General features: G+C 45.5%; 2 protein-coding genes across 4 annotated transcripts in view; one reads left to right on the top strand and one right to left on the bottom strand.

Moving 5' to 3' along the window:
• The window catches only part of LOC131185883 (uncharacterized), a 31,899-nt gene extending 11,377 nt beyond the window's left edge, over positions 1–20,522 (bottom strand). The window contains exons 1-2 of one of the 3 annotated variants that reach the window (XM_058158856.1): positions 19,541–19,606; positions 5,611–6,566 (exon numbers count right to left, since the gene is read on the bottom strand). In XM_058158856.1, coding sequence (XP_058014839.1) covers positions 5,611–6,566; positions 19,541–19,591 — 1,007 coding nt within the window. In that variant the 5' untranslated portion in view covers positions 19,592–19,606. Of the gene's footprint in view, positions 1–5,610; positions 6,567–18,352; positions 18,577–19,540; positions 19,607–20,331 lie in introns of those variants that run through there. The other 2 variants (XM_058158857.1, XM_058158855.1) reach the window with 2 other exon arrangements.
• Positions 17,244–27,299, top strand: part of GOLGA3 (golgin A3) — a 66,590-nt gene continuing 56,534 nt past the window's right edge. The window contains exon 1 of the mRNA XM_058158841.1: positions 17,244–17,348. The gene's annotated coding sequence lies outside the window, so the exon portion shown is untranslated. The remainder of the gene's footprint in view (positions 17,349–27,299) is intronic.

Here is a 27,299-nt window from a genome sequence, read left to right on the forward strand (position 1 = left end):
CGCTGCGCGGGCACACCTCAGGCACACATGTGTGCAAAGCATGCGCTCCATAGTAGATTCACAGAACCGGTAGCAGACTTCAGATTTCACCGCTGGCCTGAAGGCCCAATGCAAAAGACGGCTTCCAGGCCTGACATCAGGGCTTAGTTGCGGTCGTAAGACGAGGACTTCCTGTAAATTGTCCGTTCGGCTGTTCCAATAGTTTGCAAAGTTGGGAGGCCTTCGGTGGCAACTTCTTTTGTCTTTGCAAAACGAATCGAAACGACCCCATCCTGGATTCTACAGGACACGGTTCATATTCACGGAGGTGGCCAGACGAATTTGGGGGCCAAAAGCAATTAGAAGGATTGGCCAAACCAACAAATGAAGCTTTCATTCCTTCTCCAGCCGGCACACAAAGAGAGCAGTGTGGCAAAATCTTGGAGAATCCCCAGAGAGTGGTGGAGGAAAATGAACCTTTGGACATTTCACTGAGGAACTGTCTTTTCTTCCTCCCCCCACCCTTCCACTCATTTACACGCACAAACACACACTATTAGAACAGCGTTAGGTGACCTACACAGCCAGCATTGGAGAAATATGTCTGGGCTGGGTTGCTGACTGAATCCACGCTGCTACTTTTAGCTTCACCGATGAAAACGAGACAGAGGAAACGGAAAGAAGAATCGACCCAACCACAGTGGCGACTTGCTGGGGCTTCAGGAAAGCACGGCGGAGCAACAGGGACGGTAAAACGTGTCCCATGCTCCCCAAAACAGCACATGGATTTTCTTCAACAACTGAGCAATCAAGTTTGGGACTTTGGGATCGGCATGGCACCAAGGGAAAAGCTTAAAGCTTGTGTTCTGATCTAGGCTTCCCAAAAGCACGAAGCAGATTCCTTGTCCCGACAAAACCCCTTTTTATTGAATGAGTGAATTCCTTTCATTCACATCCAGCAAAGTCCCAGCAAACCGCCTTTCCAGGGTGAATTTACAACCACAGACCTTATCAGGCTTGGAGAGCCACCAGGCTGATATCTTCCAAACTTGCAATGCTGTACAAGAAAATACTTGGCAAGGAGTCTCTGAGAATCACGAATGGATCTTCACAGTGATGAAATGAACCAATTGTCTCCTGCAAACTCCATTCCCCTTTCGCTCCTCTTTATTCCCGATGGAAGGGGCCATTCACTGTCCACCTTGGCCTTACTCCCGAGTCGGCCCTTGTTCCTTAACTGTTCCCTTCTCCTGGCAGCTCAGCACATGCGCACACTGGGAACAGTCTCCAGCTGTTCTTCTGCCCCACTGATGTCCGACTCCGAAGGCAGCTGATAACTGTCGGACGGCCCTGGCCCCATCTCCTCCTCCAACGCAGAGCACTCATCAGAGCCTTCCCCAGACTCCAGGATTGGACCATGTTCCTCCCCAACCTCCTCACTGTCTGTCATGTCCCACTCCCACTCCGACGAACGAGTCAAGGAAGTCCATAACAAATTTGGCAACGAAGTCTCTGCAGCTTGCCAAGTTCCTTCGAGGTTTATCAGGGCAGGCAGGAGTCCAAGTTGTGACTTCAGCGATAGAGTCCGATATCAGCAAACTAAATAAGACTTTGCTTGACTCAAGGTTGGAATGCCAAAAGCAGGTCCTTTATATAGGCTGTGGGGTGTGGCTCCATGACTCAGCATTTATCCAGGCCTGCCCCACCCTTCCTTCTGCTGGCGTCGCCTCTCAGATCTCCGGAAGTGAGGGTCCACCCACCCTGAATTGTTTTCAGCTGGATCTGCTGTCAGCGTCTGGGAAAGGGAGGGGTCAGAGGGAGTAGGCCCGGGTAATTCCACCACCTGGCTGGCTTCCTGCTCTGAAGGCTGAGCCAAAGGAACACACGCTGTATGAGTGAGGTTTATTGGGCTTGTCCTTTCACTCCTTGAATTCTCTCCGGACATGGGTCCAGGGCCGGGGGCTGGAGTCATGACAGGCCATTCATCTTCATTGTCAGACTCGGAGTCTGATAAAAGGCCTGGTTGGAGACGGGAGTGGCCCGGCTGAGGAGAGGAGGGAGGACGAGTCACAACACTGTCCAAGTTTGCCACCAGACTTGGACAGTGGTGCACAACAGCTTGAGGTCTCCAAGAATCAATCATGAATCAATCCATTAACTGGATTCATATATTGGAAGATGGGGAGGTTGGACCTCAAGGCTTCAGGGGTGCCTATTCTTTTACTTGGAATACAATACTCCAAAGTGGAATGATTTGAGACAGGAGGTTTCAACTTTCCACTTTGTATTATCTCTTTATCTGGGTTCCATGCCAGCTTGAGAATTCCATGTAGGTGGTCCTTCGTGTTAGTTTCATCGTGATGTGTCCTACAGGACTCTATGGTAGCCTTTCATTCAGAGATGGGCAGTTACTACGGCATTACGTCACTACGACAATCAGGAGGCTGTGAGTTCGATCCTAGGTAGAGGCAAATCTTTCTCTCTCTGGGCACACTGAGAATATATCTGCCGAAAAAACCTCTGCGTTGGCGACAGGAAGGGCATCCGGCCATTAAACCACTCAGCTCCATTCAGTTGCCCAAGACTCCACCCCGCAAAGGATTATGGGGTCGTTAATAGAGGATGAACTGGACTTCCTTGTTTATCTTTCAAGACCTTTCGCTTCTCATTCAAGAAGCTTCTTTGGTTCTTGGATGAGAACTGATTCCGTTCATGAACTGAAGAAGCGTCTTGGATGAGAAGCGAAACATCTTCAAATAAAAACTAGAAAATACAGCTGTCTCTTGAAAAAGTACCTTTGGGACAACCGTGAAACTGGATGACTGAGAATCTCCATGGACATTTTATCTACCGCATTCAGAGCCTTTCTCTGCTGCTGAGTTGAAGTAATCCTGGCTCATCTATAAATTGGAAGAAAATTCTACCTACGCAAGATTTGGCCTCTTCATTGGCCATCCCTCTCCTCCTTCTATTGCTTCTGTTCCTCTTTTTTTTATTTTTTTATTATTTTGTCACAACAGTATACACAAACATCGTCATAAATAAAAACAAGATATCATGAAAGAAAAATATGTATATATAAGTAAAAGCATGCAACAGCTATGTTAATTTGATATAATGAAGGGAACAATAGGACAGGAACGGTAGGCACTATTGTGCTCTTATGCAGGCCCCTTGCAGTCACTTGACTATCCTTCAAGGCCAGAGGGACTAACAAATATATTTGTGAGGTTTGATGGCTAATAACACCACTTTTTTTCTTTTTTGAGTTTCAAGATAACCCTATTCCACTGCTTGAATGGCCTGGGAATAAACCAGATATTCACCCAAGTGAAAATCTACAGAGCCGACTAAAGAAACTTGTTAGTCAGAAGAGACCCAGCAATACTAAGTGAACCATTTAAGTTGAGGACTACCTATACAAGGACTTACAATGCTTCATTTAATGACCATTTCAAAGTTACAACGGCGCTGAAACAAGCGACTTATGACTGTTTTTCACACTTATATGACCATTGCCGCATCCCCACGGGAATAAAATTCGGACACTTAGCCACAGACCATATTTATGACAGTTGCAATGTCCCGGGGTCACGCGATCCCCTTTTGCGAGCTTCTGATAAACAAGAGTCAGATTCGTTTAACAACTGTGTTAATAATTTAGCAACTGCAGTGATTCACTTAACAAATCTAGAAAGGAAATAGCGATTAGCGCTTAGGCTTATATACCGCTTCACGGTGCTTTACGGCCCTCTCTAAGCGGTTTACAGAGTCAGCCTCTTGCCCCCAACAATCTGGGTCCTCGTTTACTGACCTCAGAAGGATGGAAGGCTGAGTCAACCTGAGCCAGTCAGGATTGAACTGCTGGCAGTGGGCACAGTTAGCCTGCAATACTGCATTCCAACCACTGTGCACCATGGATGGATGGATGGATGGACAGAAAGAAGGAAGGAATAGCAATATCACTTAGACTGATATACCACTTCATAGTGTTTTACAGCCCTCTCTAAGTGGTTTACAGAGTCAGCCTCTTGCCCCCAACAATCTGGGTCCTCGTTTACCGACCTCAGGAGGACGGAAGGCTGAGTCAAGCTGGTCAGAATCAGTCAGCCGGCAGTCAGCAGAAGTAGCCTGCAGTACTGCACTCTAACCACTGCACCACCTCGGCTCTAGCCATAAAATGGAGCAAAACTTAACAAATGGAGCACTTAACAAATTTCTCACTTAACCACTTACATTTTGGGCTCAGTTGTGGTCATAAGCCGAGGACTACCTGTATATCCTCCGAAGTCACTTTTTTCTTGTATTGGAGAAACATCGCTCCACTTCATTAAGTCCATTAAACTCTGTTGTTGTTGTTGTTGTTGTTATTGTTGTTATTATTATTATTATTATTATTATTATTATTATTATTATTATTATTATTATTGAAAGTGACTTCAGAAAGGATTTAAGGATTTAAGGATTAAGATCAAGGAGAGATTCAACCTGGAAATAAGGAGGAATTTTCTGACAGTGAGAGCAATCAAAGGGTGGAGCAGAAGTTGCCTTCGGAAGTTGTGGGAGCTTCCTCACTGGAGGCTTTCAAGAAGAGACTGGACTGCCATCTGTCAGAAATGGTGTGGGGTCTCCTGCTTGGGTGGGGTGGTTGGACTAGATGATCTACAAGATCCCTTCCAACTCTGTTAATATGAATCTATCTAAGATGATCAAAGGTCTGGAGGCTCAAACATATGAAGAACGGTTGAAGGAACTGGGCACGGCTAATCTAGTGAAGAGAAGGACCAGGAGAGACATGATAGCAGTGTTCCAATATTTGAGGGGCTACCATAGAGGAAGGGGTCAAGCTATTATCCAAAGCACCCGAAAGCCAGACAAAGAATAATGGATGCCAACTGAACAAAGAGAGAAGCTATGGAAGCTTCATCACTGGAGGCTTTCAAGAAGAGACTGGACTGCCATCTGTCTGAAATTGTTGTGCCTCGTCCGCTTTCCCCGCAGCCGGGCCCGTCTTATCTGCTTCCGAATGCTGAGGAATGTCCTAACATGCCTCCCGGCCCCAGCCCTGGCTCCATGCCCAGACAGGCCAAAGAAGAAGAAGCGCCCCCAGCCCCCAGCCCTGGCTCCATGCCCAGGCAAACGGAGCAACTAGACCCCTCCCCCTCCCTCACAGCATGTGAGCCTGAGGAAGGTCAATTACCAACAGCTGCAGACTGGAGTGACCCTCGCTTCAGGAGAATTGATAGGCGGTGGCAACAGAAGGAAGGGAGGGGCAGGCCTGGATAAGTGCTGAGTCATGGAGCCACACCCCATGGCCTATATAAAGGATCTGCTTTCTGGCATTTTCTGAGTCAGGCAAAGTCTACCTTATCTTGCTGAAGTCACTTCCTGGTCTCCTGCCCACCTTGAGAACTTTGCTAGGACTTTGGCAGAGCTGCAGAGGGATGCCTGATTCGGATTTCCCTGACCCGGCCGTCAGCGGAGGAGTGGGACACGACAGAAATGGTGTAGAGTCTCCTGCTTGGGTGTGAGGTGTTTGGACTAGATGACCTACAAGGTTCCTTCCAATTCTGCTAATCTTTTTAAGACTCAAAACACGAAACAGTGAAGAGTCCACCATCGCTCACTTACCTACATGCAATGCAGAGCGAGGACAAAAGGACCATCGCAAAGAAGAGGATGCCTGTGATGACCACCAACATCATGGTATTCTCTTCTCCATCCTCGATGTCGTGGGTGGGCATCGTCTCTGTCCCGTTCTTGTACTCAAAGAGCATGGCGAAACCCCGTCCACGGTCGGTGGTGGTAATCAGCTCCACAATCACTTCCACCATCTTGAGAGAAGACCCAAAGGTCATGTTTTGGTTCAAGGGCGATTTTGCCCCACAGAAACGAGAAGAAAAAGCGATGAGGTCCGAGACATATAAGACATCATCAGGACAAACGTCAGCGGAGGACGGCGGAGTGGAAGATACGTTCTCCGGCAAGATCATGGTTGAAATGGCAGCCTCTTCTCCAAAAATCACCTTCCCGAGATGTCTTTGAGGACCTTCCGCGTTCTCCTTAGCAGGGTAGTGAGCAAAGAATATTTTGTCCACCAAGTCCTCCTTTTCCTGTTTTCCACCTTGTCTCGTCAAGGTATCGTCGGTCCCTTCCTGGATTGGAAATTGACTTGGTTGAGTGACCGCTAAGTCTTTGGGTTCTCCACTTGGGTGGAATTCTTTCCACTCAAGGTTTTGAGACGTGGCTTCTGGGAGGCCCTCGACGAGATCCGTTGAGTCAAGATCGGGGTCAACCAAAGTCTTGGTTGGAAAGACGGTGCTTAAATATTCTGCGGTTTCTTCTGCGGGTGAAGAATCCTTGTTCGTATTTTGGGTCAAGGAAAAATAGCCATCCCAGGCGTTCGAGTCTTCACTGATGCTTTCAAAGACATCAAAGTCAAAGATCTCCAACAGTAAGTAGGTTTTGGCAGGAATAAGAAACCGCCAGACGCAGTGCATGCCCGAGGAATAATTGCTGGGGAAGCCGGGAGATAAAATCAATCCTCTTTCCCAGGAACTGAACTGAGCCCCGCAGGAATAATAGACCTGAAACAACAACAAAAAGGAGGAAGATTCACACTCAATTCCTTCGACAAAAGAATTTGCTCTCTCAACTGATCAAAAGGTCCCCCTCCTTGTTTGACCCATCAGTTCTGTTTTACAGACTAACAGACTTGGAAGGGACCTTGTAGGTCATCTAGTCCAATGCCCCACCCAAGCAGGAGACCCTAGACCAGCGGTTCTCAATCTGTGGGTCACGACCCCGTTGGGGGTCAAATGATGATTTGCCAGGGGTCGCCTAAGACCATCGGAAATATGGGAAGTATACTTGCGAGTTGAAGAATCGCACTCCAATGGTTGACTCCACAAGCCAGCTGCAGGCTCTTCAAATCGCTAGCCGAATTCGGCTTCAGGCGCGATGAATTAAAAAAGAGAGAAATCTTTGCTCTGATGTCTCCCTCTCAAGCCAGCTGCAATCACTCCCAATCGCTAGCCTAATCTGGCTTCAGGCACCATAAACTTAATAGGGGAGGAGTCTCCGCTTTAATGCCTCCGTCCTCAAGGCAATCGCAAGCAGTTCAGATCGCTAGCCAATACGGCTTCAGGCGTGATAAATTCAAAATGAAAATAATTTTATGGTTGGGGTCGCCACATTGTGGGGAATTGTATTAAAGGGGTCGCAGCACTATAAAGGTTGAGAACCACTGCCCTAGACCATTTCTGACAGAGGGCAGTCCAGTCTCTTCTTGAAAGCCTCCAGTGATGAAGCTCCCACAACTTCCGAAGGCAACTTTTGTTCCATGGGTTGATTATTCTCCCTGTCAGAAAATTTCTCCTTATTTCTAGGTTGAATCTCTCCTTGTTCAGTTTCCGTCCATTCTTCCTTGTCTGGCCTTCAGATACTTTGGAGAATAGCTTGACCCCCTCCTCTCTGTGGCAGCCCCTCAAATATTGGAACACTGCTATCCTGTCTCCCCTGGTCCTTCTCTTCACTAGACTAGCCATGCCCGGTTCCTGCAACCGTTCTTCATATTTTAGTCTTCAGGCCTTTGATCAGATAGATGGATATTAACAGAGTTGGAAGCAACCTTCTAGGTCATCTAGTCCCACCACCCCACCCTGGTTCTTCTCTTTAGTAGATTAGCCATGCCCAGTTCCTGCAACCGTTCATCATATATTTTAGCCTCCAGTCCCCTAATCATCCTGGTTGCTCTCCTCTGCACTCTTTCTAGAGTCTCAACCTCTTTTTTATAGTGTGGTGACCAAAACTGGATGCAGTGTTCTAGGTGTGGTCTTACTAAGGCTTAATATATATTTATTTGTTGCTCATGGATACAAAACAAAGTTTTTCCTTTTCTTGACAAAACGTTGGGAGGAGAACAAAACTCATGCTGGTGCAGAGTCTCAAGACCTGCACTCCAAACACAACTGGTTGTGTTGAGAAAGCCAGTGGAACGGCTTGCCTTCAGAAGTTGTGTGCGCTTCATCATTGGAGGTTTTTAAGAAGAGACTGAATAGCCACCTGTCCCAATGGTGTAGGGTTTGACTAGAAGACCTCCAAGGTCCCTTCCAGCTCTATTCTCAATTGAACTGAGGAAAATTAGCCAGTGTCTTCCCCATCAAGGGAAGGGTAGTTCTGTCCGATGTGTTAGGTCAGGGGTCTGCAAACTTGGCTTTTTTAAGACTTGTGGACTTGTGGAGTTATTAATTTGGCTGAGATGGCTAAAATCTCAGCGTTTTTAAAAGACAATACGCAGGAAAGATATTTAATTGAATGGAAAAAATGGATTGATTATCTACAAAACAGATATCAGATTAAGAAATATCAGATTGCCTTTGAATAATTAGAAAGTTATTTTATGTAATGGGGAGGGGGTTGGGAGACGAAAAGCTTTGGATGTGGTTATTTGGATTGGAAGGGAAAATTTTATTCTATGTTTGGTTTATGTATAACAATACCTTGTGATTGACCCGGGAAGCCGGGGGGGGGGGGGGAGGGAGGGGGAAGGGGTTTTTTTTTTGGGAGGGAGGGGGGAAAAAGGGAGGAAATGTTTTTGTTTTTTAAAACTCTTTCAATAAAAAAAAAAAAAACTTGTGGACTTCAACTCCCAGAGTTCCTCAGTCAGCTTTGCTGGGAGTTGAAGTCCACAAGTCTTAAAAGAGCCAAGTTTGCAGACCCCTGTGTTACATTAAAGCTATAACATAAAAATATACACGTAGTCCTTGACATCCAACCGCAATTGAGCCCAACGCTTTTGACGTTCAACGAGACAGTTATTGAGTTTTTGCCCCATTTTACAACCTTTCTTGCCACCGTTGTTGAGTGAATCCCTGCAATTGTTAAGGTAATAATACAGGTCGTTAAGGGAATCTGGCTTTTCCCCATTGATTTTGCTTGTCAGGAGGTCACAAAAGGGGATCACATGATCCTGGAACACTGCGACCCATCATAAATGTGAGCCAGTTGCCAATTTAGAGCCAAGCGTCTAAATTTTGATCACATCACCATGGGGGACGCTGCAAAGGTTATTGTAGGTGTGAAAATCGGTCCTAAATTGCTCATTCGAGTGCCTTGGTAACTTTAGATGGTCACTAAATGAATGGTTATAAGCAGTGGTGGGATTCAGCCAGTTCGCACCGATTTGGGAGAACCGGTTGTTAACTTTCTAAGCAGTTCGGAGAACCCGTTGTTGGAAGAAATCTTATTTGGTTTTTTTCCCCACTTTACAGGGCTAATCCTGTAAGGAAGGCAGGAAGGAAACATTCTGGTGGTGTTTCTAGCCCAATCTTTATTGCCCTGCTTACAGAAACTGCCTCTTGGGTTAAGCCTTGTTACATTGTAACAGCTAAGGCGAAGCGCCCATCGATGTGAGTGACGTTGAGTTGGGCTCGCCCACACACGGTCACATGACCACCGAGCCATGCCTACCCAGCTGGTCATTAGGGCAGAGAACCGGTTGTTAAATGATTTGAATCCCACCACTGGTTATAAGACAAGGACATCCTGTAGTGTTTAGAAACGTCTCAGTGCTTCTGGGTTTTATGGTGAGGTTTCAGTCTAAAGCAGGGGTCTCCAACCTTGGCAACTTTAAGCCTAGAGGACTTCAACTCCCAGAATGCCCCAGCCAGCTTTGCTGAATTCTGGGAGTTCTGGGATTTGCTGAATTCTGAATTCTGGGAGTTGAAGTCCTCCAGGCTTAAAGTTGCCAAGGTTGGAGACCCCTGGTCTAAAGCATCCATGGAATTCCAGCCTTGACCCAAAAGATATAAATCCTCCCATATTTTCCTATCCCGCTCCCCGACTACGCTTGGATAGAGCAAAGTTATACACTAACAAGACTTTTCTTCTAAACACCACCCATTCTCTGGCATTAATTGTGGAGGAAAGGGGGTTTAAAAGAAAAAGAAAAAAACTACAAAGGGATTAAGTCATTTTTCGTCTGTTTCAACACAAATGGATCTTGGCAAGAGAACAGAGAAGTCACACAGAGTTTGTGTATAAGCCCAGATGTGAAAATATTGCAGATTCTTCCTCCCTCGGTCTGAAATTAAACTTGCCAGAGAATAATACAATAACAGAGTTGGAAGGGAACTCAGAGGTCTTCTAGTCCAACCCCCTGCTCAGGCAAGAGACCCTATATCTGTGATGGTGAACCTATGGCACGCATGCCAGAGGTTGCACACAGAGCCCTCTCTGTGGGCACACATGGTGTTGCTAGCTGCTCTTCTGGTTTCTGGTGCGCTGGTCTTCACGGGCACTGCAGCGCCAGAAAAAGGCCAAAAACAGCCCCAAAAATGGCCTGGAAATGCTTGAAAACAACCCCAAAAATGGCCTAAAAATGGCCTGAAAAGGGCCCAAAAAAGCCTGAAAAGGGCCTGAAAACAGCCCAAAAAACAGCCTGAAAATGGCCCAAAAACGGCCTGAAAAGGGCCCGAAAACAGCCCAAAAATGGCCTGAAAAGGGCCTGAAAACAGCCCAAAAATCAGCCTCAAAATGGCCCAAAAACGGCCTGAAAAGGGCCTGAAAACAGCCCAAAAATGGCCTGAAAAGGGCCCAAAAAATCCTGAAAATGGCCTGAAAACAGCCCAAAAAATGGCCTAAAAAAGCCCAAAAATGGCCTGAAAAAGGCCTGAAAACAGCCCAAAAACAGCCTGAAAACAGCCCAAAAACAGCCTGAAAACAGCCCAAAAAGCGCCTTGAAAACGGCCTGAAAATGTCTTGAAAACAGCCTGAAAACAGCCCAAATAACAGCCTGAAAATGGCCCAAAAATGGCCTGAAAACAGCCCCAAAATGGCCTGAAAACTGCCCCAAAAAATGAAAAATCAAAAGGACCACAAGATGGAGCCAAAGAGTTATCACCCACAACATGTCTGTGCTGCCATCTTGTGATCATGCAGATTTTTACACCCCAGGTCTGGTACCCATACTCTATATATCTCATCCGAATCTGTAGAGATTCATCCAGGTCATGGTTGCCTCAAAAGGTGCTTTTTCAAGAGTCAACTGGACTTTCTGGTTTTTTTTCTTTGAATACGTTTGTTTACTTCTCATCCAAGAAGCTTCTTCAGCTCTGACTGGATGGTGAGGAATGGAAGGATTTATACTCCTTGCAAACAGCTGGTCATTTGCATCCTTTTAGAGGGTCGTTGAAGCACTTGGAGGTTTATCTGTGTCCTCAGGGTCAAATGGTTCCTGTAGAGCTGAAGAAGCTTCCTGGATGAAAAGCGAAACCTCTTCAACGGAAAAAAACAAGAAAGTCCAGTTGCCTCCTGAAACAGCACCTTGGGGTGTCCCATCCAAGGTTGCTGAAGATCTGTTCCCAAGATCCTTTGCTTCAAGCTGATGTTCAGCCACATCTGAATGGACATCCATCATCTCTATATCTGGAATCTTTTACGCAGAAATAATCACTGACGTAAAAGCGTGGAAGCCTCATTAAACCCACAAGATTTAAATTTTTTAAAAATCCTAACCCAATAGAGTAGATTATCATTGCGTTCTCCCGGCTTCCTTTGTATAACCAGCTGGATTTTTTTTGTACGGCCAATGCAGCTGTCTCTTTATTAGGAAAAAGACGCAGAATTTGCTTCTGATCTTTGGGCTTAGCCAGAAATTATTTTCCCATAGCGCCAAATTACTTGAGCTTAGCTGACATGTTTTTTTTTCCTCTTGTTGATTACAGCTTCAGATGCCAGGAAGGTCTGTCTGGTAATTGCATGGAAAGAGAAAATTGTTTGTGAGTCAACGAAGGCCGGCTTACTCATTCGGAAAAGGTGCGGCTTTCTTCGCAACCATCTTGGATACAAAACAGCTTGTTGTTTCCTCGTGAAAACGTCTTTCTCTTTCTCTTCATTGCGGAGCGTTCCAAACACGGCTAGTCCTCGATTTACGACCTCAATTTGGAGCCAGAATTCCCTCTGCTAACCAAAGCGGTCGTTCAAACAGCCATGGCTGTGGGGTTTTTTTTGCCATGGTTGTTAAGCGGATCACGGCGGTTGTTAAGTGATTCGTGCGGTCATTAAACGAACCCAGCTTCTTTGACAGTAGTCCTCGACGACAACAGTTCATTTAGTGACTGTTACAAAGTTACAAAGGACACTGGAAAAAGTGACATAAGACCATTTTTCACATTTGCAGCATCCTCGTGGTCACGTAGTTAAAATTCAGATGCTTGGCAACTGACTCATACTTACGACGGTCGCAGCCTCCCGGGGTGTCACGTGATTTCCCTTTTGTGACCGTCTGACAAGCAAAGTCCAGGGGATTCACTTAATTACCGGGTTACTCATTGAACAACGGCACTGAATTCACTTGGCAAGCGCGGCTAGAAAGATCGTAAAACGGGTTAAAACTCACTTAAGAAATGTCTCACTTAACAGCATGATGTGGGTCATAAGTCAAGGACTACCGGTATTGACTTTGGTTGTCCAAAGCTGGCTGGGAGGGTCCCAACTGGCGAGTTTGGAATCCCGAACACAGCTAGTTCCAGATTATTTCTTCACTACCTTCTTGATCACAGCACAAGGTTTAAGGTAGAGCGATCTTGCAGAAGAGAAATCGATTTACGTTCAGCTTGCTTCCTGATAGGTAGTCCTGGACTTATGACCATTTGCTTAGTGGCCGTTTGAAGTCACACACTGAAAAAAGTGACCCATGGCCGTTTTCCACACTTACGACCAACTGTAGCTTCCCCAATGATCAAAATTTAGATGCTTGGCAACTGGTTCATATTTATGACGGTTGCAGTGCCCCGGGGTCACGTGATCCCTTTTTGTGACGAAGTCAACAGGGAGAGCCAAGTTCGCTTAACAACCATTTGTTAAACCAGAAACGTTAACAATTGCTGTGGCTCGGTGAACAACTGACTTTGGAAATGTTGTGTTTATTTGTGATCGTAAGTCAAGGAGTACCTGTACCAGGGGTCTGCAAACTTGGCTCTTTTAAGACTTGTGGACTTCAACTCCCAGAGCTCTGGGAGTTGAAGTCCATAAGTCTTAAAAGAGCCAAGTTTGCGGACTCCTGACCTATACTAAATCAATACCTTGCAGAAGCCGCAACTTCCTAGTGACTTGGGAGGCAAAAAAGCAGAGAGTGCAACTCCTAGGACAATTTAGATGTTGGATCTTTGATAGATGTTTTGTTATCATCCAGGCAGCCTTCTCTATCTCAAGCAAAATGAGCAAGAAGGCGAAAGCTGGGTTGCTGTATCAGAACAACAGAATAACAGAGGGGACCTTGGAGGTCTTTTAGTCCAACCCCCTGTTCAAGCAGGAGACCTTCCATCATCCCAAACAAACGGTCCAGTGTTGAAGCACCCACAACGTCTGGAGGCAAGCTGTTCCACTGGTTGGTTCACTGTCCTCGCTGGCAGGAAATTTCTCCTTAGTCCTAGGTTGCTTCTCTCCTTGATTGGTTTCTTTCTCGTTCATTTACAAATTTATCAATTTAGCGGTCTTCTCGTCAGGAAACCCAACCCTGCAGATTTCTCCCCTTCGCAACAACAGTCCGGGAATCTGCTGAGAAAATTCCGAGCGATGTTCAAGTCAAATCCTTGGGGGAAATTTTTTTAGGAGAGGCTCTTTGGAAGTTGTGTTCATTTTTTCAAAGGCTCAGTTCCTGCCCTTCCCTTCTCCTGTCCTCTCCTCCTCATGCTGGGATGAAAACAGAAACTTGACTTTGTTTTCGAATAGCGTGAAGTTGAGTTTCTTTCATGTAGGCCCCAGGATGTTCCCACATGTTGAGCATGCAACAGAAGGCCATATGGATAAAAAAAAAACAACAACACAAACCACATGTGGGAAACGAAAGAGGCCAGGCCTTAGAAGATCATTCTGATTACTTCCTCTGGGTTTCAACCTCCCCAGGTGCCTGGAATAATTTTATTTCCCCCTCCCTGCTTCCTCTTAAGAAAGTTACGGACCACCAAATTCCAGGGTTTTTGATTGTACATTGTTTTGATGAATATTACCGTAGTTTTGATGAACATTAGTTCCTTGTTGTTGTTAGTTGTGAAGTCATGTCCGACCCATCGTGACCCCATGAACAACGTTCCTCCAGGCCTTCCTGTCCTCTACCCTCCTCTGGAGTCCATTTAAGCTCACACCGACTGCTTCGGTGACTCCATCCAGCCACTTCGTTCTCTGCTGTCCCCTTCTTCTTTTGCCCTCCATCGTTCCCAGCACTAGGCTCTTCTCCAAGGAGTCCTTCCTTCTCATTAGGTGGCCAAAGTATTTCAGTTTCATCTTCAGGATCTGGCCTTCTAAAGAGCAATCAGGGTTGATCTCTAGGACTGGCTTGTTTGTTCGCCTTGCAGTCCAAGGGACTCGCAGGAGTCTTCTCCAGCGCCAGAGTTCAAAGGCCTCCATTCTTTGGCGCTCAGCCTTCCTTATGGTCCAACCTTCACAGCCATCCATTGCAACTGGTGAAACCATCGCCTTGACTGTACGCACTTTGGTTGGCAGGGTGACGTCTCTGCTTTTTAGTACGCTGTCTAGATTTGCTGTCTAGATTAGTTCCTTACATTAGTTTTAGTTTTAGTAGACCCACCTGCTCTTACAGCACGTACCAAAACTCTCGTTCGATCTTGGATTTCCCAAAACAGATGAACTCACAAAATATCATCCGTTCAGCTCCATGTCTCAGTCTCCATATCACGGAGCCTTTACTGACAAATCTGGGGTTCAAAGTCTCCATCATCTGGAAGGTCTCCCAATTGAGAAGAACCGATAGACTTTATGGAGGTGAAAGTAGGAGACTGAGGAACTGGAGATCTACTCTGCTAAGTGGATCCTGGACATCAATGCCTTGCTGAAGGCATTATTTTTTTCCCTATACAGTGGTCATTCTTGGTCACAGTTGACCCAACCTCCCTCTTCCACCCCCCATATTTTTCCTCATTGTGGTGGCCTTTGTTGGCTACATCTATTCTAAGCCAAAGGGGCCCGTTTTTTTTTAACCACTTGGCATTATTTATTTGCATAGATTTGGCTGCTGTTATTTGCTGGGTTGATCTGGCAAGGGAGCTAATACAGCAAGCTGTGATCCCGGCCTGGCTGCCAGATTTAATCGCTGAAATGTCATAGACTTTATTAATCAAACTGCATTCTTTGCTAATTGAGGGACATAGTTTCGGAGTGGAAGGATTCCCCCCCCCCAAACCAAATACTTTACTAAGCTTAGGAGCAAGGCTGGGGGAGGCGGGGGGGGGGCAGGGAATCCATCTTTGTTCACAATGCTTTGTTATTAGGGTTGGTCAAACAACCAGCCAGGTGTTTAGACTAGAGTTGGTGTTTTCATCGCCCTCCATTGAGCCTTTCCCGAGGATCTGGATGGAAAGGCGGTGGTCAAGATTTTTGTTTCAGGATGTCAGCTGTTCCAAGCCAAGCTGCCTTCTGCAACTGACTTACGGGGATTTTGTCAATGCTGAGGGTGTTCAAGGGTTGCTCCGGATGTTTTGGGATTGCATCCCAGGGTGCCTGTCACTTGTGGGTGCCGTCTTTGCTTTCTTTGGTCCTAGTTGTTCTCCTCCGATTGCACATCTTTGTATTTTGTGATTTCCCCCCCCACTCCAGTTCATTCTCTTCTCTTCTGCTGTCTGCATCTAATGCCACATCCACTATCCAGTATTTTTGTAATTTCTTAACAACAACTGTTGCAGACTTGCAGTGTTGTGTGGCAGGTGCTTGTTTGTCTGAATTCTAAAGTTCCAGAGCACTTTAGATTCTTCTTCTTCTTCTTCTTCTTCTTCTTCTTCTTCTTCTTCTTCTTCTTCTTCTTCTTCTTCTTCTTCTTCTTCTTCTTCTTCTTCTTCTTCTTCTTCCCCTTCCCCTTCCCCTTCTTCCCCTTCCCCTTCTCCTTCTCCTTCTCCTTCTCCTTCTCCTCCTCCTCCTCCTCCTCCTCCTCCTCCTCCAATGATTTCAATAATTATTTATTAATTTGTCTATTATATTGTCCCACCAGTTCTTATTATTTCCAAGAAGCTCAATAGGCTACACCTGACTCTATTTTCCCCTTCCTGTCTCATTATATGCTCCATCACCGGAGGCTTTCAAGAAGAAACTGGAGAGTCACTTGTCTGGAATGGAATTGGGTCTCCTGCTCCAGCAGAGGGTTGGACTAGACTAGAGGAGCTCCAAGGCCCCTTCCAATTCTATTATTCTGTTCTTTTAAGGTGCTAGGTAGGAATTTTTTTCCATCAGTAGGATATCAACTCAAGTTAGGAATGGTTAGGTTACATTGTGGGGCCAAATCCATTCTAGCTTTCATGCCTCAGTGGAGATTTAAATTCAGAACTACTGCTGATTTGGATTTTCAAGACCTGAAGCTAGGAAGCTGACAACCCTTGGCCATTCCAGGGGGCTAAATTAATTGCTTCCATGCTTCCATGCCACAAAGAAGAGGGAGTCAAGCTATTCTCCAAAGCACCTGAAGGCAGGACAAGAAGCAACGGGTGGAAACTCATCAAGGAGAGAAGCAACTTAGAACTAAAGAGAAATTTCCTGACACGGAGAACAATTAACCAGTGGAACAACTTGCCTCCAGAAGTTGTAAATGCTCCAACACTGGAAGTTTTTAAGAAGATGTTGGATAACCGTTTGAAGTGGTGTAGGGGTTCCTGCCTTAAGCAGGGGGTTGGACTAGAAGACCTCCAAGGGTCCCTTCCAACCCTGCTATTCTAAATTCTAAACCACCTCTGCTTCCTTTTTCTCTTTTCATGACTTCATTCACTTCATTCAAGGTGGCTAGTCCAGTGGCTTACAATTTCACGGCCAAGGGGACTGAACGGTACAGCGAAGGCTTCCAAGCACCGGGAAAGCGCGCTCCGACGCCCACCCCCCTCGCAGCCCTCGCCCCCTTCCCCAGATCTGCCTGAGGAGGATTTTGAAATCAAAGAAAGCCCTGTCCGCCTCTTTCCTTCCCTCCCAGCTCAAAGGATCGTAAACAACCCCGAATGGCTCTACTCACACACACCCCACCCGTTTCCCCCCCCCACCCTAATTTTCCTTTTCAATGAAACCCACATGGACCCTGTTTGGAAATCCAAACCCCCTCCCCTTCTCCGGCTCTGCCTCTCCCACTCCCCCCCCCCGCAACTTTCCACTGAGCCCCAGGAAATTAAGATGGGGAGGGGGGGGAGAGACCGAAGCCACCCCGACATGTCCGGATAAACTCCCCCCCCCCCGCAGACACCCTCCCCATTCCTTCCCTCCCTGCCCGCTCGGCCAAAGTCTCGGCAAGGCGAAGCGCAATTACGCAGCGAGCCCGGCTACTTTGGAGAGGTGCCCGGCTTTCGCGGTGGACGCGGGAGAGGCTCTTCCCATGCAAGGTGGGGGTGGGGAGGCAAAGTTGGGGTTTTTTTGGGAGGTGGGGAGTCACAGGGGAGTCTCCGGCGTCGGAGGGTTTTTGCAAAGGAGTGAAAGGCAGCATTAGAGGAAGAGGAGAAGAGGAGGGCGGAGGTAGAGAAGCGAGAGACCGAAAGTGGGGAGAGAGAGAGAGAGAGAAAGAGAGAAAGAGACAGACAGACAGAGAGAGAAAGAGAGAGAGAGACAGACAGACAGACAGAGAAAGAAAGAGAGAGAGACAGACAGACAGACAGACAGACAGAGCGAGAGAGAGAGAAAGAGAGAGAGAAAGAAAGAGAAAAAGAGAGACAGACAGACAGAGAGAAAGAGAGAGAAAGAAAGAGAAAAAAAGAGAGAGATAGACAGATAAAGAGACAGAGAGAAGGAAAGAGAAAGAAAGACAGGGAGAGAGAAAGAAAGAGAGACAGACAGACAGAGAGAGAGAGGGAGAGAGAGAAAGAGAGAGAGAAAGAGAGGAGAGAGAGAGACACACACACACAGACAGACAGAGAGCGACAGAGAGAGGGAGAGAGAGAGAGGGAGAGAGAGAGAGGAGAGAGAAAGAGAGAGAGAGAGAGAGACAGACAGAGACAGAGAGCGACAGAGAGAGACAGACAGAGAGAGAGAAAGAGAGAGAGAGAGGAGAAAGAGAGAGAGAGACAGACAGACAGAGAGCAACAGAGAGAGACAGACAGAGAGAGAGGGAGAGAGAAAGAGAGAGAGAGAGGAGAGAGACAGAGAAACAGAGAGACAGAGAGAGAGACAGACAGACAGAGAGAAAGAAAGAGAGAGAGAAAGAAAGAGAGAGACAGACAGGGAGAGAGAGAAAGAGAGAGAGAGGAGAGAGACAGAGAAACAGAGAGACAGACAGACAGAGAGAAAGAAAGAGAGAAAGAAAGAGAGAGACAGACAGACAGAGAGAGACAGAGCGAGCGAACGAGCAAGAGACCCTTGGCAAAAACTTCTTCGCCCGCCCCCCAGGGGTTACCTGGCCTTGAGCCCCCCAGGACCAGCTCAGGGCGGCCGCTATCAGCAGAAGCAAGCAGGCGGGACGGCCCATCCTGGCTTCTCCGGTTGGGACGCTGCCTGCTAGGCGAAGCGGCCGGCGGCAGCGGAGGCTCAGCCCCTATCCGCTCGGGCTGGCTGGCTGGCTGGCTGGCGGGGTGGGTGGCTGGGTGGGTGGCTGGGTGGCTGGGTGCCCCCGCCCGGCTCCCCTCTCCGTCCTCCCCCGACTCTGCCCGCCCGGCCGTCCCGGTTCTCCGCTTCTCCCGCGCGGCCGTCCAGTCGCCTTCTTGGCCGCCTCCCCGGGGCGGGCGGATCACCTGCGACGGGAGGGGGAGGTGGGCTTCGAGATCTCCCCCCCCCCCCACTCCTCCTCTAGCCTGCCTTGTTTGAGGCGGGGGTCGCGGGAGCGGCTTCGGCTAACGGGAAAGGGAATGGAGGCGCCGCTGTGCTTGTGTTGGTTGGGGGTCCCCCTTTGGCTTTCTAGGTGGTCCCTTTTTCTTTTACACATGAAAGAAGGGAGAAGCTCCCACTCCCCGTGGCCCCTTTCTTCTCCTCTTCCTTCTTTTTTTCTTTTATTTTTCTTCCCGTTTTCTTCTACTGTTTCTTTTTTATTTCCTTCTCTCCCTTTCCGGCCCTTTCATTCAGCTTTTCCCTTCCCTTCCCTTCCTTTCTTCTCCTTCTTTTCCTTTCTGTCCTCTTTTCTTCCTTTCCTTTCCTTCCTCTTTCCTTCCTTTCCTTCTTTTCCCTTCCTCTTTTCTTCCTTTCCTTCCCTCCTTTTTTCTTTGCTTCCTTCCTTCATTTTCCTTCCTCCCTCCCTCCCTCCCTCCGTTCCTTCTCTGTCCTTTCCTCTCTGTCCCTTCCCCTTTTCTTTCCGTATCCCTTCCTTCTTCCATTTCATCCTTCTTTATTCTCCCCATTTTCCCCCTTCCCTTCCCTTCCCTGTTTCTCTTTTTCCCCCTCCTTCCTTTCCCTCTCAATTCCTTTCTTCTTTTCCTTCCTTTCTTTCTCCTCCCAATTATACTATTTTCATGTACAGCCGGGCCATCTTCAGATGAACAAGAGAGGGAAAAGGCAGGAAGTTTTTAAAGGCCCTTTATGTCTGAAATTTTAAATAGCACAAATAAACCAGAAACTGGGGGTTTCTCCCTCAGTCCCTTAGCCATCGACCTACCAGCTGAAGGCAGAGAAAGAGCTCTATCACATATATTGAAGAACGAGCCATTATGTTATTTCATCTTCCACACATAAATATTTCTTTCGTCCTTGATGTTTCTCATTCCAACATCCACCACAAATTTCAGAAACAGGAAATGGGATGCGAGGGGAAGGGAAGAAACGAGAAGGCTGTGTGGAGGCATGGCTAGAAAAACAGAAGACAAAGCTCAGCTTTGTGTGGCAATTATGCTAAGGTTCCCCTTCGCACATACATTCTAGTCGTTCCCGACTCTAGGGGGCGCTGCTTATCTCCGTTTCAAAGCCGAAGAGCCAGCGCTGCCCGAAGATCTCTCCGTGGTCATGTGGCCGGCATGACTCAACGCCAAAGGCGCACGGAACGCTGTTCCCTTCCCACCAAAGGTGGTCCCTGTTTTTCTATTTGCATTTTTTACATGCTTTCGAACTGCTAGGTTGGCAGAAGCTGGGACAAGTAACGGGAGCTCACCCCATTACGCGGCACTAGGGATTCGAACCGCTGAACTGCCGATCTTCCGATCAACAAGCTCAGCATCTTAGCCGCTGAGCCGCCATGTCCCTATATTAATATGCAGGTATAAATGAGCTCTTAGAAATGATAACCTCTTTGAGAATAGAAAGGCCCACCATCTTGTGCCAATGGGACCAACTCAAAATCTCTTTCTCGGATGCCACCAGCTGTGGAAGAGGCATCTCCGAGGTCCTCATTTTTTTATTTCTTCCCATCTTACGGTTCTTACTGCGAAGGAGATGCCTTCTGTTTTGACTCACCACAGGCTGGGAAGACGCTCATCGCCGGATTACAGTTGAGGGATGGGTCAACTCAAAGAGGGGGATTTATCCGTTGGGTTGATGGTGACTCCCCTCTTCCCATCTCTTAACCTGCTGACTCCTTGGCGGTTGAACCGAGTTCAAGTCCAAGATAATGATTGGCATTTATCCCAACAGAAGAGAAGGCCCGTCACTTGGAATTGTACTGTGGGGTCCTTGGTGCTCTCTTAGCTTGGTTGTTTCCTTGTAGACGTTTCATCGCCCAACTAGATAACATCATCAGTGCTAGAAGGAAGTCAGGTTTTCTTTGTGGAAGAGGAGGAGGAGGAGGAGGAGGAGGACGACGACAACTATGGGCTCTTTGGTGCTCTCTGAGCTTGGTTGTTTTCTTGCAGACATTTAATTACCCATCTAGGTAACATCATCAGTGGAAGAAGGGAATAGGGAGAGGAGAACTGTGGGATAACTTGGTTGTTTTCTTGCAGATATTTTATTACCGGACTTGGTTACGTCATCAGGGCTAGAAGGGAAGGAGGGAGGGAGGGAGGAGGAGAACTGTGGGATCCTTGGTACTCTCTGAGCTTGGTTGTTTCCTTGCAGACATTTCATTACCAACTAGGTAATATCATCCATGCTAGAAGGGAGAGGGAAGAAGAGGAGGAGGAGGAGGAGGAGGAGGGGAAAACTGTGAGGTCCTTGGTGCTGAGCTTGGTTGTTTCCTTGCAGTCGTTTCATTGCCCAACTACATGACATCATCAGTTCTAGTGAGTGTGGGGTCCTGTCGTCCCTAACAAGCCGCTTAAAATCTTAGTGGGCAGAACATGTCGGTCTCCCGCTACGCAGCCGCTGCTTCTTGGCTGTGGCTTTTAGGAAACGCAGACCTTTTGCGGGTCTCTTGAACCCGGAGTCACGGATGACTTTCTGAGCCTTCCCGGGGAACCCTCTCTCGTGTCCACCTTCGCGCAACTTGCGTGCAAGAGAGGAAAAGAAACGGAGGCTTGAGCTTGAGCGTTTTGAAAGGAGGCATCACGAGAAGGGCCCACCCCCCCCACCACCACACTTTAAACGCCTTAATCCCCCAAAGCAAAAGTTTTAGATGAAAGCATTTGACATCTTTGGGGTGACAAGCTCATAATTGGATTGGAAGATCCTGGCAAGCCCAGAACAGAGAGAGAGAGAGAGAGAGAGAGAGAGGGAGGGAGGATATTTTTCTAAAAACAAAGAACAAAAACTTGGCCGCCTTTGGATCTGAAAACCTTCCCAGGCATTTTTAGCGGAGTAACAGACTTGGGAAAAAAAACCTTGGAGATCTTCTAGTCCAACCCCCTGCTCAAGCAGGAAACCGTTTTCAGACAAACGTCCCTCCGATTTCTTCTTCTTCTTCTTCTTTCGTTTTTCTAGACAGACGGACGTAAAAACATCTTCAATTGAAATACAGACAGTGTGTCGGTTGGTTGTTTACAAAGCTTTTGTGCAATTTCACCATATTCCTAAAATGTAATTTACATTCTATTTATTTATTTATTTATTTATTTATTTTGTCACAACAATATATGTAGAATAGAATAGAATAGAATAGAATTTTTATTGGCCAAGTGTGATTGGACATACGAGGAATTTGTCTTGGTGCATATGCTCTCAGTGTACAGAAAAGAAAAGATACGTTCATCAAGGTACAACATTTACAACACAATTGATGATCAATATATCAATATAAATCATAAGGATCATACAAAAAGATTATATAGTATATAAACACATATATGAGTAAATATAAGGAGGTATAAGCATATATATAGGAAGAAGAAAAGAAAAACAATAGGACAGGAACGGTAGGCACACTTAGGAATAGGGTGAGGTCAATAGTAGAAAGTTTTTGGTTAAAGCTTTTAGGATTATGGGAAGAGACCACAGAGTCAGGTAAAGTATTCCAAGCACTGATGATTCTGTTACAGAAGTCATATTTTCTGCAATCTAGATTAAAGCGGTTGACATTAAGTTTAAATCTATTAGTTGCTCTAGTATTATTGCAATTAAAGCTGAAGTAGTCTTTAACAGGAAGGACATTACAATAGATGATTCTGTGAGTTAAACTTAGGTCTTGTCGAAGGCGACGGAGTTCCAAGTTTTCTAAGCCTAGGATTTCAAGTCTGGTGGGATAGGGTATTTTATTGTTTTCAGAGGAATGGAGAACTCTTCTTGTAAAATATTTCTGGACACGTTCAATTGTATTGATGTCAGAGATGTGGTGAGGGTTCCAAACAGGCGAGCTGTATTCTAGAATTGGTCTAGCAAATGTTTTATATGTTCTGGTTAGTAGTGTGGTGTTTTTGGAAAAGAAGCTACGCAAAATTAGGTTTACAACTCTTAGAGCTTTTTTTGCTATGTAGTTGCAGTGGGCTTTGGCACTTAGATCATTTGACATGAAAACTCCAAGGTCTTTAACGGGATGGGGGTCATCTGTAAGGTAATGTCCATCTAGTATGTACTTAGTTTTTGGGTTCTTTTTTCCTATATGTAAGACTGAGCATTTGCTGGTTGAAATTTGGAGCTGCCAATTTTTAGACCAAGCTGATAGATGATCAAGGTCGTTTTGAATGATAGAAGTATTGTCTGTGGTGTTGAATAGTTTGACATCATCAGCAAAGAGAACACAATTACTTGAGATGTGGTCACAAAGATCATTAATGTATAGTATAAAGAGTGTTGGTCCAAGGACGCTGCCTTGAGGAACACCACTCTTGACAGGAACAGGATTTGATAAAGCATTGCCAATTTTGACCACTTGTTGTCTGTTAGACAGAAAAGCAGATATCCATTTGTGGAGGGGTCCTGAGATGCCATAGGATGTTAGTTTTAGGAGAAGTTTATCGTGTACTACTGAGTCAAAAGCTTTGCAGAAGTCTATGTAGATTGCATCTATTGATTTGCCTTGATCGAGATTTGAAGTCCATATGTTTTTGCAGTGGAGAAGTTGTAAGTTACATGATAATTTTTTCCTGAAACCAAATTGTTTGTTGGAGAGTAGGTTGTTAGTTTCTAAGTGTGAGGTAATGGATTGGTTGATGATAGATTCCATAACTTTGCAGGTGACGCAGCAAAGGGAGATCGGTCTGTAGTTTTCGACGAAGCTGGGGTCTCCTTTTTTGAAGATAGGGATGACTGTGGCTAGTGACCAAAGTTTGGGAAGAGAATTGGTGATGAAAGCTTTATCAAAGATAATACTTAGGGGTTCTGCTATATTAATGGAAAGTTTTTTTAAGAAGTATGCACATAGTCCATTGGGTCCAATAGAAAGCGATGGTTTTAAGTTGTGAAGAGCTTTTCCAACATTGTCTTCTGTGAAATCTATATGAGTTAAATCATCATAATCATTGCTGGTTCGTTTGTGGAATGTCGGATATGTGTTATCGGAGTTAACAAAAACTGAGCCAAAGAAAATGTTGAAGAGGTTTGCTTTGACTGTTTCATCATTGCATTCTTTGTTGTTAGAATCTTTTAGTGGTGGGATGGATCTTGAGTCTTTAAGTTTATTGTTGACAAAATTATAAAAGGCACGATTGGAATTTGTGCGTAGAAGGTTCTCTTCTTGCTTGGTGTGGTAATTTGTGCATTCAGTTTTTATTTGGTTGCATATGTTTCTGTAGCGGTTTTTGAAATTTGTAACATAGCCTTTTTTGTTTCTTTTCCAGAGGGATTTTTTTGATTGAAGCTTTTTATTGATATGGGTAGTTTGTTTTTCTTGGTCATGGTAGTCATTTGTGGTACATATAGTTTAATGACTCTATTGATTTCAAGTAGGAAGACTCTATAGTGGTCTTCAGCGGTTATGCAGGTTGCAAACAGATTTTGCCAGTCCAGAAATGAAAGATCGTTGTTTATAAGGTCGTAATTGGCTTTTTTGAAGTTGTAGTTGGGAGTACTGTTGTTATGACGATTTAAGTATGGACGTATATTGAGACGAAAATCAATCATGCAGTGGTCACTGTTGGAAAAAGGTTCTTTAATTTGTAGTCCGTAAATTGAGTTTGAATTGTTGCAGAAGATGAGGTCAAGGCAGTTGTTGAGTCTTGTATTGTTAGTTACAAGTTGTTCAAGACCTAGGTTTGTAACAGCGTTGTATAGTGTAGTATGGATTGGGTCAGTTGAACATTCATTAGTTGTCCAGTTAATGAGAGGTAGATTTAGGTCACCCAGGAAGATGAGAGGATATGGGCAGAGGTAGCCCATGTTAGCATTGAGGTTAGCATATTTGCATGGGTAATGTCATAGTCAGGGCTCTGTAGCATAGTAAGAATCGAAGAGTAGTGTCAAGGGATAGGTCGCATACTATAGTTTCAGGAAGAGAGAGTTTATGTGCTACTTGGATATTTTTAGATTCAGTGACTTTTGTAAAGATAGCCACTCCACCACCTCTTGGTTTTCACGATCTGATCGATAGACTTGATATTCTTTGTTTGAGATAATGGAGTCAGGAAGGGATGAGTTCAGCCATGTTTCACAAACAAAAATGATATCAAATGTGCCACTGTTTAATAAGAGGATAAATTCAGGTAATTTGTTGACTATGCTTCTTGCATTTATCAATTTGCATTTGAGATCTGAAGTGATTGGTGTTGAAGAGGTAAGGGGCGTGCATACCTAGTTTTGGATGTTAGTAGGTTGGGGGTTGTGTACAACAGATGATTGTATAGATGGTTGGATGGTAGTTTGGTTGTTTGGATGGATGGTTGGGTGGATTGTTGGGTGGCTGTTTGGATGGCTGTTTGGATGGCTGCTTGGATGGCTGCTTGGTTTGTTGGTTGGATGGCTGTTGGTTGAATGGCTGGTAAGATGGTTGGTTGAATGGGTGGTAGGGTGATGGGTACTTGATTGAATACTGGGATGGCTGGTTGATTGTTATGAATATTGGGATGGCTGGTTGATTGTTATTCTACCATCTGATATGCATCCAAATATCGATTTTAATTGATTGATCTTTCGTTTAACTCTGAATATTTCTTCCCTTGCCTCGTATAAATTGTGCTAGATTTTACATTAATGATATTTATATCATTCCTTTCCTTTTCTTAATTCAAACCAATAATATTGTGATATATTTTGTTTGTTTCAAGAATTCTTACATTATAAATGTCTCCGTCAAACTTCAACCTATTTTTTTAATCTAGCCATTGATAAAATAACTTCTTAAAATGTTAATTGCAAGACACTTTGCGGAATTTTTTGAAAACAAAGCTCAGATTGCTGGGCCAAAGGTGAGGCAAGTGGATGGCTTCCACCGATCCAGTTTGTGTACTTTGTATTTCGGCTTAAAAAGCCCCCCCCAAAAAAAACCCCAGAGTTTCCCTCTTTTTTGCAAATACTTCCTGGTTTGTTGTGGTTTTTTTTTTAAGGGATTCAAAGAAAAAAATAAAGGCTCTGCTTATGGAGGAATTCGGGAGATGTGGGGGTTTAATGCCAGTGTTTGATAAATAGGAAGCTTCACACAAAAACTAGCATTGGGCCCATCTACCAGGTGGGAACATTCCCCTTAGCAACTCAGAATAACAGAATAACTCACTCTGCAACATACATTTTGGGCTCAGTTGCGTGTTGTAAGTTGAAGACTATCTGTACGATGCTGTTGTGGTCCGTCAGCAGCCTACGGAGCTGGCAACGGAGTCGGACAGCGATGAGGCTGAGGTGAGACCAGGGCCATCGGGAAGTGAGGTGCAGACTCCAGAGCCTCCAGGGACTGATAGTAGTGAGGCAGAGGAACAGGAGGAGCCTGTTCCTAAGGCACGCAGGAGAAGAGCTGCCAGAAGGCAAGAGTAGCTCAAGCAGAGAGGATGACTTCGGAGTAAGGCCAGGAGATGATTGGCCCCTCCCATAAGGCTTAAAACAGACCAGCACCGGCATTTCAGCTTTGCCGGAAAACAACGTTGTAGCTGCGTCTTTTGCTTCATCTTTTGCTTCGTATATGGTCTTTGTTTTTGTGGCTTCTAGACGTTTGCCAGGAAGGACCTTTGGCAGTTTGCCTAATTGGACGGTTTGTGAGATAACTGAGGAATTTGTGTTGGGAGGCATTTGTTTTACTTTGAGTTGAATGATGCTGAGAATGAAGTAATTCCCAGCTGTTCGAATAAAGTTTGTTTTTCCCCGGACTAAGTTTATTACTACCTACTTGGGTCTCGGTCACAACAAATGCAACCTGCAGGTGCATTTGCAAACAAACAGCTTGATCGAAATCCTTCAACAGAACTGGATCAGTGCTATAGCCACTTATCCCAAGATTGCAGAATACAGAATCATAGGAGTTGGAAGGGACCTTAGAGGTCTTCTAATCCAACCCACCCACCCCGCTCAGGCAGGAAGCCCTAAGCCAGGATTCCAAGTAACAGATCCATTGCAAGCAAAAACTCCCAAGGCAGGTGAATTCTTCAAGGAACAGCTTTATTGGAAATATCATATCTGGTGAAAACCAACTCTGAGGGGGGCCTTGGTTTTCACTAATATTTATTTATTTATTTATTTATTTATTTGTCACAACAGCATATATAAGCATAAGCATGAAATAACTATACAATATATAAGCATAAATATAATCATAAGTATGTAATAACTATATGAAATTGGATATCAAAGGGAACATTAGGACAGGAACAGTAGGCACGTTGGTGCTCTTATGCACGCCCCTTACAGACCTCTTAGGAATGGGGTGAGATCAATAGTAGACAGTTTTTGGTTGAAGCTTTGGGGATTTTGGGAAGAGACCACAGAGTCAGGTAGTGTATTCCAAGTATTAACAACTCTGTTACTGAAGTCATATTTTCTGCAATCAAGATTGGAGCGGTTCACATTAAGCTTAAATCTATTGTGTGCTCGTGTATTGTTGCGATTGAAGCTGAAGTAGTCTTTGACAGGAAGGACATTGTAATAGATGATTCTATGAGTTAAACTCAGGTCATGTCGAAGGCGGCGTAGTTCTA

This window comes from Ahaetulla prasina, chromosome 15, assembly GCF_028640845.1.
Source record: "Ahaetulla prasina isolate Xishuangbanna chromosome 15, ASM2864084v1, whole genome shotgun sequence".
Classification (NCBI taxonomy): domain Eukaryota; kingdom Metazoa; phylum Chordata; class Lepidosauria; order Squamata; family Colubridae; genus Ahaetulla; species Ahaetulla prasina.